The sequence below is a fragment of the Hippocampus guttulatus genome, chromosome 1, assembly GCF_054856545.1.
Source record: "Hippocampus guttulatus isolate MCC_2025c chromosome 1, RoL_Hgut_1.0, whole genome shotgun sequence".
NCBI lineage: Eukaryota > Metazoa > Chordata > Actinopteri > Syngnathiformes > Syngnathidae > Hippocampus > Hippocampus guttulatus.
Window position 1 is genome coordinate 14,819,233 of NC_141261.1, and position 11,972 is coordinate 14,831,204.

General features: G+C 43.9%; 2 protein-coding genes across 16 annotated transcripts in view; both read right to left on the bottom strand.

Moving 5' to 3' along the window:
* plxna3 (plexin A3) overlaps positions 1-4,434 on the bottom strand; it is a 43,384-nt gene extending 38,950 nt beyond the window's left edge. The window contains exon 1 of the mRNA XM_086112640.1: positions 4,194-4,434. The gene's annotated coding sequence lies outside the window, so the exon portion shown is untranslated. The remainder of the gene's footprint in view (positions 1-4,193) is intronic.
* A 4,485-nt stretch (positions 4,435-8,919) lies between these two features.
* LOC147210566 (uncharacterized) lies at positions 8,920-11,784 on the bottom strand. Of its 15 annotated transcripts, none has more exons than XR_015101092.1 (6): positions 11,497-11,784; positions 11,312-11,398; positions 11,060-11,142; positions 10,240-10,385; positions 9,603-9,677; positions 8,920-9,067 (listed from the first exon to the last, which is right to left on the bottom strand). XR_015101092.1 is itself a non-coding variant. In XM_086112683.1 (5 exons), the coding sequence occupies exons 3-5, from the start codon at positions 11,119-11,121 to the stop codon at positions 9,532-9,534; spliced, it is 366 nt and encodes a 121-aa protein (XP_085968809.1). In that variant the 5' UTR covers positions 11,122-11,142; positions 11,312-11,398; positions 11,497-11,784; the 3' UTR covers positions 9,074-9,531. The 15 variants fall into 15 exon arrangements, 4 of the variants coding, with proteins under 4 accessions (XP_085968809.1, XP_085968817.1, XP_085968826.1 ...); XR_015101090.1 differs by having other exon boundaries at positions 10,240-10,893; XR_015101100.1 differs by having other exon boundaries at positions 10,310-10,385; positions 11,296-11,398.
* Between the last annotated feature and the right edge of the window lie 188 nt (positions 11,785-11,972).

The window sequence follows — 11,972 nt, forward strand, 5'->3', positions numbered from 1 at the left end:
GCCTACTACCCGCAGACGCCTGGTATAGGCCCCGGCATGCCCGCGATGCCCCCCTGCATAAGACAGATGAACACTTAAAAGAATTCAGTTTAACTGTTGGTGGGAAATTGGGACTAAACGCTACCACAAATCGTGAAAAACTACCAACCCCCCCCCCCACAAATGTTTAGCAATAACCATCATACACCACAAACAATGATCCCAAAACATTGATATCATTTCAAAGTTACCTCACTATCTCAATACAAATTACTAATTGGACAAACAAAGCTTGCCTTTCAGTCACGATGCGTCGTGTCAAGATAATTCCTGCACACATTCTTATTTAGACGGGGCTTTTGGTGGCATCACAGATAGAGCACAAAAACTGTCAACAGGTGAGTTTTTCAGCAAAAATAAGGGGGGGGGATAGGTTACACAGAAAAACAAATGTCAACATGATACTTGATGAATAGTTTCCCACAAATATGAATATCGTAATGGGTTGCCAATTATGCATGATCCTACGTCCATGAAAAACGTCGGACACATGCTAAGAAGACACCTGTGAACTCGTACATCATGAAAAATGCACAATCGCTCCTTTAAAACTCTCTCTCTCTCTTTCTCCCTCTCACACACTCACAGTCCCCACTGCTGCAGGTCAAGGGTCATCAAGAGCGGAAAAGAAAAGGGCCAAGTGATTGTTTCCTTTCAGTTGTTCAGCCCATCCTGTCTTCCGTGCGCATGTATGAAATGTTACAAGCCTCACAGCCCCGACAATAAGCATGCAACAAGATGAACTTTGACCCCAACACCCCCCCCCCCGCAACATATGCTCAGTTGAGGTCTCGCTTTGAGAGACGCATGTATACACAATCATTATTACATAACTGTGGAGTGGCATATTTCCCATAAGAGCATGATGGGGAAGATATTCTAGAGCGCAAACAGAGGAAATCTCATTATCATTGCTTGGATGACATCATGAACGTACACACGCGCACACACACACACAGTGAGCAGTGAAGGAAGCCTACAGGTTAAAGAAGACGAAAGAGAACATTTGATCAATTTTGCCAACAATAGGCACCGGGGTGGCAGAATTCCAAGTCTGTGGCCGAGACATGAAAAAATGCACTGACCTACATTCATGACGTCCATAAAATTGTATTAACTTATTCCCAACAGTTTTGGCTCCGGCATGCCAGCGACCCTCGTGTGGGGAAGCGGATCGAACAATGGATGGATGTCCTTCTGTCAATGAGCAAGCAAAAGTGCTTGAAGTCAAATTACAATACTAAATACTGTACATAAAAAAAATAATAATAAAATAGTGGGAATGGACACAAAATGTGACCGACTTTATGACTAGATACAATACGCAACAGAATTTTTGAGATTGCTAATCTGGTCATCATCTGAAGTGACTTGAAAGAAGAAAGGAGCGAAACATCCGAATGGATGTTGTCGCCGAACATTATTTTTTATTTTATTCTTTTTAAATCATCCTTCGACCCAACTACATTAAAAAACGGGATTGAAATATTTTGTCATAAATAAAAGAAATTTGGACCAATCGAGTGAAATTGGATCATTTCTCACAGCGCATGCGCTGATCTCTGAGCGGCCACAATCAACAATGACCCGCCAACACATGGATAAATCCTTATGGGGCTCATTATTATCATTTCATTGATCAGTCAGAGAAACTTCACTGAATGATTGTGCGTGCCAATGCAAATTGAATTTCCCCTTGAGAGACTATCATCAGTATAATACATGTTTAAACGCTTTGTTTTTTTCTCCCCCCCCCCCCCAATTTTGCTGCTGTAGACTGCAAATTTCCCCAGTGTGGGACAAATAACGGTTATCTTACTTACTTAAAACAAGTGAAAAAAACGATGATGAACGATTGACACGTAACAGTAAACTGTGACCGTACTCAGGGTGAACATGAGTGGTGCGCAAGTGCACTTGAATACTGAAAATAGTCACGTGCGCGCCAGTTGGCCCAGTGCGCAGTCGTTCAAAGCGTATTGCAGCCACACGCCTGCGATTGCAGCTCAGTGACCACAGTCGAAACGTTCGCGGTCAAGTTAGCAGCCACAACAATTGCTTCCTTGAACAGCTTCCCAATCAAAGGCTGGCATGGCGGCGTGATGCATAGAATGAAAAAACGTAATGGCGGCTAGCTTGACTTTGTTGCCGATCACGGCCCCGAAAAGGTGTCCAGTGGTGGCAATAGCAGCCGAACGCAAACTACCAATAAGACGGTCCTCTCGGTCGCGTTGGGCCGCGTCTTCCTCGGTCCGTCAAAACACGTGAAAGCGGTCTACAAAAAATATCGGGCACCAAACAGCTGTTGTGTGATAAAATATTTTTTTCACTGTTGTTGATGGACAGTAATATTGTGTGAGAGAGTATGTGTGAATAATTGCTCCAAGTGAAAAATGTTCATGTAAAATTGAAAATCGAAATTGTTATTTCAGTAAATATTTGCATTTTGCACATAGAAAACTGATTCATGACTCCATGTTGATGAGGGCATTAAAATGGGGAAAAAATAGGACAAAAAATATATAAAAGGAAATTCAGAAACGATCAAAAATGCGTCAGTAATCACGATTAATTTTTTGTGAATTTGAGTGAATTATGACAGTTGCATTTTTAATTAGATTAAATATTTTATTTTACATCTCTACTATATATACCTGTATATATATATATATATATATATACACACACACACACAAATCAGTCAAATGTATCGCCACTTGAGTAGCCCTCATTGTAATTTAAATTTAAATTTATGTAAATTCAAAACTGGTGAAAACTATTATTATTATTAATCGGTCACGTAAAAATGACGTATTACCAAATATTAACGTGATATCACAATTTGATAAACATTCACACACAGGGACAAACTCTTCCCCCAAATGTGCAGGAAATAGATTCGCTGTTCACATGAGGACCACACTTGTTGTTTATTTATATTAAAGAAAAAAAATTGCTCAAATGGTCAGAGAAATCGCTGCCTCCCCCCCACCCCCCGGCCCCAAGTCGCTGCTTTTGTTCACTTGAGCTGCTGACTCACATGCACTTCAAAATAAAAGCAGTCTCATACTTGACGTTTCAGTTTGACTTCTTAAAGGCTGCTGAGACTGTGGACAGGCCAGCTGTGGCCCACGGGCCTTATGTTGACTAATTGTCCTGTTAATCTCTACGTTCAAGCATGAGGTCGGTGGGTCTGGGGAAAAAAAGCGAGCATCAAACAGCGAACGTTGGTGCGCCTCTGAGAAACACACGGACATTTTTAGGTGTAACGCGGACTATCCGATCATTTATTATTCCTAACTAAGCAACATGGTGACACCGCGCATCATACAACAAGTTTGCGTTCATGGATCAACAGAAATGACTTTTCCTTGAGCTCAATTGATCATTGACGGTGACGTCAGATGTGATCAGTCACTTTATCGATGATCACCAAGTGGACTCACTTATTGATTTATTGATTGATCTACTGGATGATCAGAGGCTCCTTTCACGGGGCAATTCGCTTTCGTTCAACACTTCAATCCGATGTGACGTGACTCGATCGATCACTGATAAGGCGCAACACTCCCCTCCCCTCCAGTCGCACATGGAGGTGGAATGACAAACATGGACCAAGCCTTGGACTCCACCCCCAACCCCTCGACCCCCCTTTGTTCTTTAATGGATCAGTGTCTGGAGTCCCTCTGCTTGGAGGACACCCCTTGCTCACCGAACACACACACACACACACAAACACACGCATTCACGCCCCCCCCTTTTTTTTTTCTTCCAACACACGGACTCGCACAGGCAGGCATTAATGGGCTCCTTAACCTCCTCCCTTTTTTTGGAGGGGGGGGGGACCCCGTCCCCCACCAGGCACGAGGACACCAGCCTTCCGCTTGTCGTGGGTCAAAGCGAGCAGCCCCACCTGGGTTGATCAGCTCCCCTCCCCCCTCTCACGCTCGACCCCCCCCCCCCTCTGCTTCCCAGTCCAATGGAGTAGAAATTGTGAAAAAGGCGCACAAAAACACAGCACGAGATGAGCGTGGATGCGCGCGTGGAAGCGAGACACAGTCATTCAATGCACCCCCTAAGCCCCCTCCCTCAATTTTCCACCCCCCCCCCCCTCCACCTTACCCACTTCCACCCCCATGAGCTAGCGGACATACCTGGAAGCAGACAGGAGGGAGGTTGGAGGGTAAAGAGGTCCGGTTAGCTCGTGAAACCAAAGTGTCTCGTGTCGCTTTCCCCTCTCATGAAGGCTGCACGAGACCAGCCGGTACTGGCAGAGGTCGACTGCGAAACTGCTCCCGGCTCCTGGTACCAGTACCGACGACAAGAGGGCGGATAATCCGGAGGAGAACGATAGACGGGAACGACTCGTCCGCTCGTTCACACTCGACCTCCTTCAACTCGGCTCGATTCAGTGTGTGTATGTGTGTGTCTGTATGTGAACCCCCCCCATCTGGACTGTACCACCCCAAAGCTCATTCAAGGGGTGATAAATTATTTTGCCGAGACCTACCTAACGATATGCTATTTAAATGTCCCATAAAACGAAATATGACATCCTCTGTTAGACAGTTGGCGTCGAGTAATGCTATTTTAGGTCAAGTGATGACAAATTTGATCTAAAACGATGCTTTCAAGGCAGAAGCTCCCCCCTCCAAAACTGCCAGTGACTAGTATGCTCCATCCAGATTCTGCTGTTTTTCTCCTCTTTAAACAGATGTGGAGAGAGGGAGCGAAAGGGAAAGATTGGTGCAGCACTTTGAATGGAGAAAAGCAACATGGACGACACAAACACACACGCGCGCACACACACGCGCACACACACACACACACACTATCTCATCTCCCATTCACACACCATTAAAACTCGTATGAGGAAAGCAAAATGGGTGGATGAACACACACCGGACCCGAAGAGGTTTCGCACAAGTGTGTGAATGCTGAGTGATGATGTCACCAAAGACAGAAGCCTACCATTACAGCAAATCATAGAAATTCCCTTCCAGCATGTCAAATGTGCCCCCTAGCGGCTGTGAGCTGTATACAGGGTTTCCAGATATTGCAAAGAAAAAGAAAGTTTAAACAAACTCAAATTATACCTAGTTGTAGAACATTCGCCTAGATTGTGGGCAGGCGTCATGTGTTTAGTTGCCACTCAGGGATGATGTGAATGGGAGAGCCAATGGTTGTCTACTTCTCTCTGTGCCATCTGACTGAGTAGTGACTAGTCCAAGGTGTCGTCTGCCTTTTGCCTGAAGTCACAGAATAGTCATCCACTCGCCGGCAACACTGAACGGGATAAGCAGTCCAGAAAATGGATCACACCAAACTGCCTTTTGAAGTGAGAGATGATGATGTAATTAAAAGGGAGACACATTTTACAAACGATCAAATAAACTGCACGGTTATTGATGTCTGCCTGAGTATACTTTATTGTGTATTTGTTGTTGCAAGTCGTCTACGGGCGTAGAGTACAACACTATACGAACAATGAAAATGTGTTTTTGCAAAGCTTTTACTAGGGAATTTGTGTGAATCTGACAAAACTGTACAAAACACTAAATGTATCACATCTGGCAAAAGTATGTGCGTTTCTGCCACTAAATATGACGATAGATGTCATTGCTGCTTGAGTACTGACTGACTCGAACTGGGGCTGGCAATCGTGTTTCTCGGTGTGCATTTGCATGAATTCCGAAATATGTCGGTTATTGTAGAATGGCTTCAGTGTGACAGAATTCCTATTGTCAGCCAAATAGAATGATTCCAATCCTTAGAGAAGACCCTTCAAAAGGCTACTGCTGAAGGACTGGCGAGAACTTGCTTATCAAGGCATCTGGAGCATATCGCCGCTTACTTTGGTCAGAAGAAGCAGAGTATACCTCCTCAAAACTCACTTGTATTCTTTGGCATTCGACTCAGCATGACTTGGTTTTACTGTTTGGTGCTTTCTACCGTCTCTATTACTGATTTGTTTTACTGTTTATTGCATATTTTAAATTGCTCCATGTACAGCACTTTGTATGCAGCGATGGCTGTTTGAAAGTGCTCTATAAATACAGTTGACTTGACTTGACACCTATAGAGAAACAATGGGTTCATCAGCAGCCAATGGCAGGGCAATTCGAGATAAAAATTGGACAAGTCGCCAGTAAATATCAGGCCACACATGGACACAAAAATGGACTGATCACCAGTAAATGTCAAGGTGCATATGAATGACAGATTCCAAATTTATACCTATAGAAAATGTTGAGTCTTTACTCAACTAAGCGAAGAGGCTAAATGTTCATCAATATTCAGAAGCTTGTTGCTCATTAAGATGCTAAAGTATTCTCCATATTCATCAGCCACTTGCTCAGCTTAGAAGATTAATGTTCCTCTATACTGGGGGCTGAGGGGGGCTATTTGCTAAATTAAGGTGTTAAAGGCTCCTCTGTTCAGGACTTGCTAATTAAGGCGCTAAATGTTCTGTTATGTTCGGGGGCTAGTTGCTTATTAAGATGCTTAAGGTTTCTCTATTGGACAAACAACTGACTGGTTGCCAGTGGGTGGGAAAGCGGGTGGTGGTGGTGGGGCGGGGGGGGGGGGGGGTGAAGGGAGTGAAAAAAGACGCACGTATAGTTAAACAAGCATTCACATTTAAACCTATGAACAGTTGAGGGTCTTCACTAAAGCTCATCTGATAACATGTTTTTGGAAGCAAGCTGGAACCAGTAAGGAACTAAGATTCAAACCAGCAACCTCTTGACTGGAAAGCAGGCTTGGAAAGGCGGACTCTGTCTTGGCCAGACCCAAACCACAATGTCCATATTTCAGAGTAGACTGCTGACTCATGGATATCTTGGATCATCCCCGTTTTATTTCCATATATAATTGACTGGTCTTTAGGTTTATGCGAAGATAATAAAATATGTGTGTGTCTGTGTGTGTGTGTGTGTTGGGGAGGGGGGGGGGTCTGATTACTATGACAACAGCCTCCTCATGAGTGAGGACTGATGGGTCACGTGGTCACAGGGTGTGAGCCAGCAGAACCAGCAGCATTCCTCAGCGGAGGCCCGGGCCCAAAATAACGTCTGCTGACTTTTAAGGTTTGAACATTGAAGCCTGTAATCATTCCACCGCGTCTCCCCCTGTCATTTTCTTCACTTGATGTTTTCATCTTTTTTCCACTTTCACACACACGCGCACACAGACACACACTCACGAGGAGGCGGGCTGAGAGGGGAAGAAGGAGGGACGAAGACAAAAATGATGGCCAGGAAAAAAAGAACCACAGATGAGGAATGTTTGCTTCTGTGGTTGGAAGAAGCAGGAAATGACATGGCGACAAGGACCGTTACTTCCTTTGCAACATGGACACCTCTCAAGACCGCCTCCAACTCGTGACGGAGCAGCAGGGACGGAGGCTGTGCAACGGTGATGATGAGGTTGTTGCCATGGTTACATATGAGCTTCACTTTGACCTGAATGTTTAAAATATACAACAACAAGGAGGGAAAACTTGAAAGGGGAGCTGCTCTGTTGCCTAGCAACAAGCTCTGCTTTCTAAATCACATCATCACGTGAAATCGAATCACTCATCGCTCGTTTTGTCAGTCTCACTTCTGCTTCCCTCTACATTTAGGTCTATGCTACAGTTTATTGCTAAGCTAAGATGCTAATTGCGTACGGGTGAGGACAGGATACACGCTAACTCGGTGGTTCTTAACCTGGGTTCAATCTGAACCCTAGAGGTTCGGTGAATCAGTCTCAGGGGTTCGGCGGAGCCTCTGCCATGGAGGTTAAGACACACCCGACTCAACATGTCAATTAGTTATGACACGCCCACTCGGCCATCACTGGCTGGTTCATTCACATTACATTGCTTGTCCAATCAGTGCTGCGGGAAATTTAGTTCGCTCAGTACTCAAAGTGTGACTGTCGTTATAGTACGTCATGCACAGTTGATTTTGTGTACAATTAAAAGCAACTCATACTTATGTCTTGAAATTTTATTTTCTCGTTTTCAGTTTTTAATAAATGTGTTCTTTATGTGTTGAATTTATATTTTTTAAAAATCATATTTTAATTTTCACTAATGACGAGCTGATTATGATTGGACTCATCGACAGCTATGTGCCAATTATTTACCACAACTGACTGAGTGCGGTTAGAGATGTGTGCAGCTCCCAATAGGTCAGTGCTATCGCTATCTGCGAACAGAAAACTAGCATAATAGGTATTAAGAGGATTAGTGCTTGCTTTTCTCTTAACCTTGTCACCATGGGCATTTCGGTTTAAGTGCTATTTCATTTAATGCTGTGGTTATAGTTTTAAAAGCATGTAACTATTCCACCATGGCGTTTTATTTACTAGCTGCTATCTGCTAATTAAGATGCTAAATACTGCTCCATATTCATCAGCAACTCGCTATGCTAAGAAGGCAATGATGCTAAATGTACTAGTATGTCAGTGGCTAGTTGCTAAACTAAGATGCTAAATGTTCCAACATGTATAGGGGCTACTTGCTAAGCTAAGCTAAGAAGATGTATATGCCTCAATTCTCAGCGACCGTTTGCGAAACTAAGACACTAAATGCACCTCTATGATCAGGAGGGAGCTGCAAATTAAGACGCTGAAGGCTGCTCCATATTTATCAGCTATTTGCTAACCTATGAAAGAAGAATTTTCCTCTATGTTCCGGGGCTAGCTGCCAAGCTCAAACACTCAAACTTCCTCAACACTCTTGGAATGGTCGCTAAACTATTACACTTGTTAATGTTATGTGCAGGGTCTCCTTAATAAAAAAACTAATGTTAATGTTACTCTATGTTCCAAGGCTAGTTGCTAAAATGAGAGATTAAACGCTCCTCCAAATTCATGTTCATCTTTCAGACAAGATTTAGAACATTCATTTTATTTTAGACAACGACAAACGTACATGATACACATTCCAAACTTGACTAGTTGTGCCTCATGGACGACTTTCAGGTCCAGCCAGCAGGTGGCGTTCTTGGTCCTCTTGGCTTCTGTACCCGGTAATTAAATTCTAAAACAGAACCCAAATGAAATGCACACATACCATTAATGAATTGTCAATTGAAATGTTAACTTTACAAGCCAACATGCTACTTCACCATATATCATATCTTTAGCATAATATCTTGTTTCCTTGTTCATGCTCCACCTTTTTCTTTGCTCAATGACTGTACCTTTCCTTCTTTGTGTTCTTCCTGCCTCACTTGTCAGTTTTTTTCTTTAAATATGTTCTTTCCTTATTCACACGTCATCACGTTAATTCTGTCTTTCGCTAAATTGCATTCCTTGCTCATTTGTAAGTCACCCCTTTCCTTGTTTTCCTCAGCTCTTTGCTTGTTTACTTGTCACCTCTTTATTTTCATTTTGTTCTTCTGTCCTTGTACACTTTGCCCTCCTTCCTCCCTTATGTTCTTTCCACCCTTCACTTATTACCGAATTCCACACTCACTTTTCGTCTATTTTCTCAGTCACCCATCACCCATTTCCTCGCTCACTTGTCACATCTTCCCTAGCTAGCTCGAAAAACAAGAAGAATATCCACTGACCGAGGCCGTCACGCACACTCGTGTCGTTCATATCAGTCACCGAGGTGGACAAGTCTTCGTAATCGTTGGGTGTGCCTGGGAGGAGCGTGTAATAATTCATAACAACAATAATAACAACAACAACAATAATAATAATAATAAAAATAGCGGCTCGGTAGTCCAGTGGTTAGCGTGTCGACCTCACATTGCAGAGGTACCGTGTTCAATTCTAGCTCCGGTCTCCCTGTGTGGAGTTTGCATGTTCTCCCCGGGCCTGTGTGGGTTTTCTCCAGGTACTCTGGTTTCCTCGCACATTCCAAAAACATGCATGGCAGGCTAATAGGCTAATTGATCATTCTAAATCGTCCAGCGGTGTGAGTGTGAGCGAGGATGGTTGTTTGTCTGTGTGTGCCCTGAGATTGGCTGGCAACCGGTTCAGGGTGTCCCCGGCTTACTGCCCGAAGACGGCTGGGACTCTAGTACTCTAGTAGTAAACGCACAAAAAGAGTGGAATAATAACATATAAAGAATGTTGTTCTTTACTTTACCTGCAAACAATCATCAGGACTTTGATTTGTGAACTCATTTCAAGGGAATCAAGGACACTTTATGAAAGTGACACTTTGCTAACCGTGTTCCCGGGTGGGTTGCTCCTTACCTGACACCCGCTCCACACCAGCGCTAACCACTAATCCCGCCTTGCGGTTGGCAGTGAGAGTCAAACTCACAGCGCCCTCCGGAGCTCCGACCACGCTGTACAACGGCGCTGTTGTCGTCGGTGGGTCGTTGTCATAGTGATGGGAGCTGTGAAGTGTTCTCGGGAACGTCCAAAAAAGGAAACGAGAAAAGAGGTGAAGAGTAAATGAGGGAAGATGAAAATAAGGAGAGGAGGACAGAGGTGACCAGTGAACAAGGAATGCCGTCACAATTAAACCGGGAACATACGACACAAGGACAAAAGAAAGGAAAGAGGTGACAAGTGAAGAAGGTGATGAGGGAAGAAAGAATGAGGCGATGAGTGAACATGGAAAGAAGAATGTTCCAAGGGAAGGAAAGAAAAAATAAATAAAGACAAATGTGGCATTTAGAACAAAGAACGACAGAGGGCACCAGTGAAAATGGAAAAGAGAAATGAAAGAGATGATATGTGAACAGGGAAAGAAGATCTTAAGGACGGAAATGATGACAAGTGAACGAGACAAGAAAACAGAAGGAAAGCAGCGACAAGGAAAGAAGAAACCAAGGAAGCAAAGAAGGAAGGAAGGATATGAGGAAGGAAGGAAAGTGGTGACGTGAACAAAGCACTTCAGGACTGAAGGAAAGAGGTAACATGTGACCAAGGAAAGAAGAACATCAGGAAGGAAGACAGAAAGGGAATAAAAAGGAAGGAAGGAAAGCAAAAGGAAAGGAGAAAGGAAGGAACGCGATGACAAGTAAACAAGAGGAGGATTAGGAAATATGAAGAGATGCGTGCGTACCTGTTTTCATGTGGTGGGTGCGGTTTCGGCTTGTTGACCACGGCGTACGTCACCTCGCTCATCTTGTCATTTCTGTTGCAACTCTGTCGTGAGACGACAGGTCACCAATGCGAAAGGGAATCGAGTTAGATTGCAACCTTTGTTAATCTTCCCTTGTCACCTTTTTGTGACATCCTCATGTTCTTTCCATTTTCGCACTTTGTTTCCTCCCCCGTTTTTCTCATTTTACTTCTCACCCCTCTCAATGCTCACTTGTGACCCGTTTCCTTCTGTCCTTGTTTGCTTCTTGCCTTTCCGCGTTCACTTTCCCTGTTCGTTTCCTTGCCTGCTTTCTTCTTCCTTTTCGAAGCCGACACACCACAGAGTGTGTTCGTATCACCTTCACCATCACACACAAACAAAGCAACGCACAAGTCAAGAAAAAAAAATACACCAACCTGTGAGTGAATTTCGTCCTCTATGCTTGTCGTTCTTAAAGATTAAAAAGTCTGGCCAAACAGGGGCTTCACTTCTCTCCAATAGTCTGATTTGCATACAGGAAGTTTCACTTCCTCTTTTCTGGGCCGTGCCGCCATGTACATTTTGCCCTCACAACTGTCAACCAATCAGGACTAGCCAAACGTTGCATTTCATGCAGCCCTTGTTATGTGATGGCCAGAGAACAGCTGGGGTATCTAATAACTGTGGTAACCGGCACACATAAGTGGCCGTTAGAGCACTGGAGCACATAACTGCTCATTTAATCATTAACATTCACCGGCCCGACCTTACATACACACATGGACGCGCACACACAAACACACACAAGCACACGCTGTGGGTAATATAAAGGAAGACATTTGGTGAGCGCTCCCTTTGTGCTGTGCGATAATAAACGGGGCTGTCTTCTTTCAGAAAATGGCCAAATATGTGA

Coding starts and splice junctions, on each gene's coding strand:
- LOC147210566 (XM_086112706.1), bottom strand. CDS start 11,121: ATGAGCGAGGTGACGTACGCCGTGGTCAACAAGCCGAAACCGCACCCA. Junction 10,398..11,059: donor CACCCACCACATGAAAACAG/GTACGCACGCAT, acceptor GACGTTCCCGAG/AACACTTCACAGCTCCCATC. Junction 9,678..10,239: donor TGGTGTGGAGCGGGTGTCAG/GTAAGGAGCAAC, acceptor CGCTCCTCCCAG/GCACACCCAACGATTACGAA.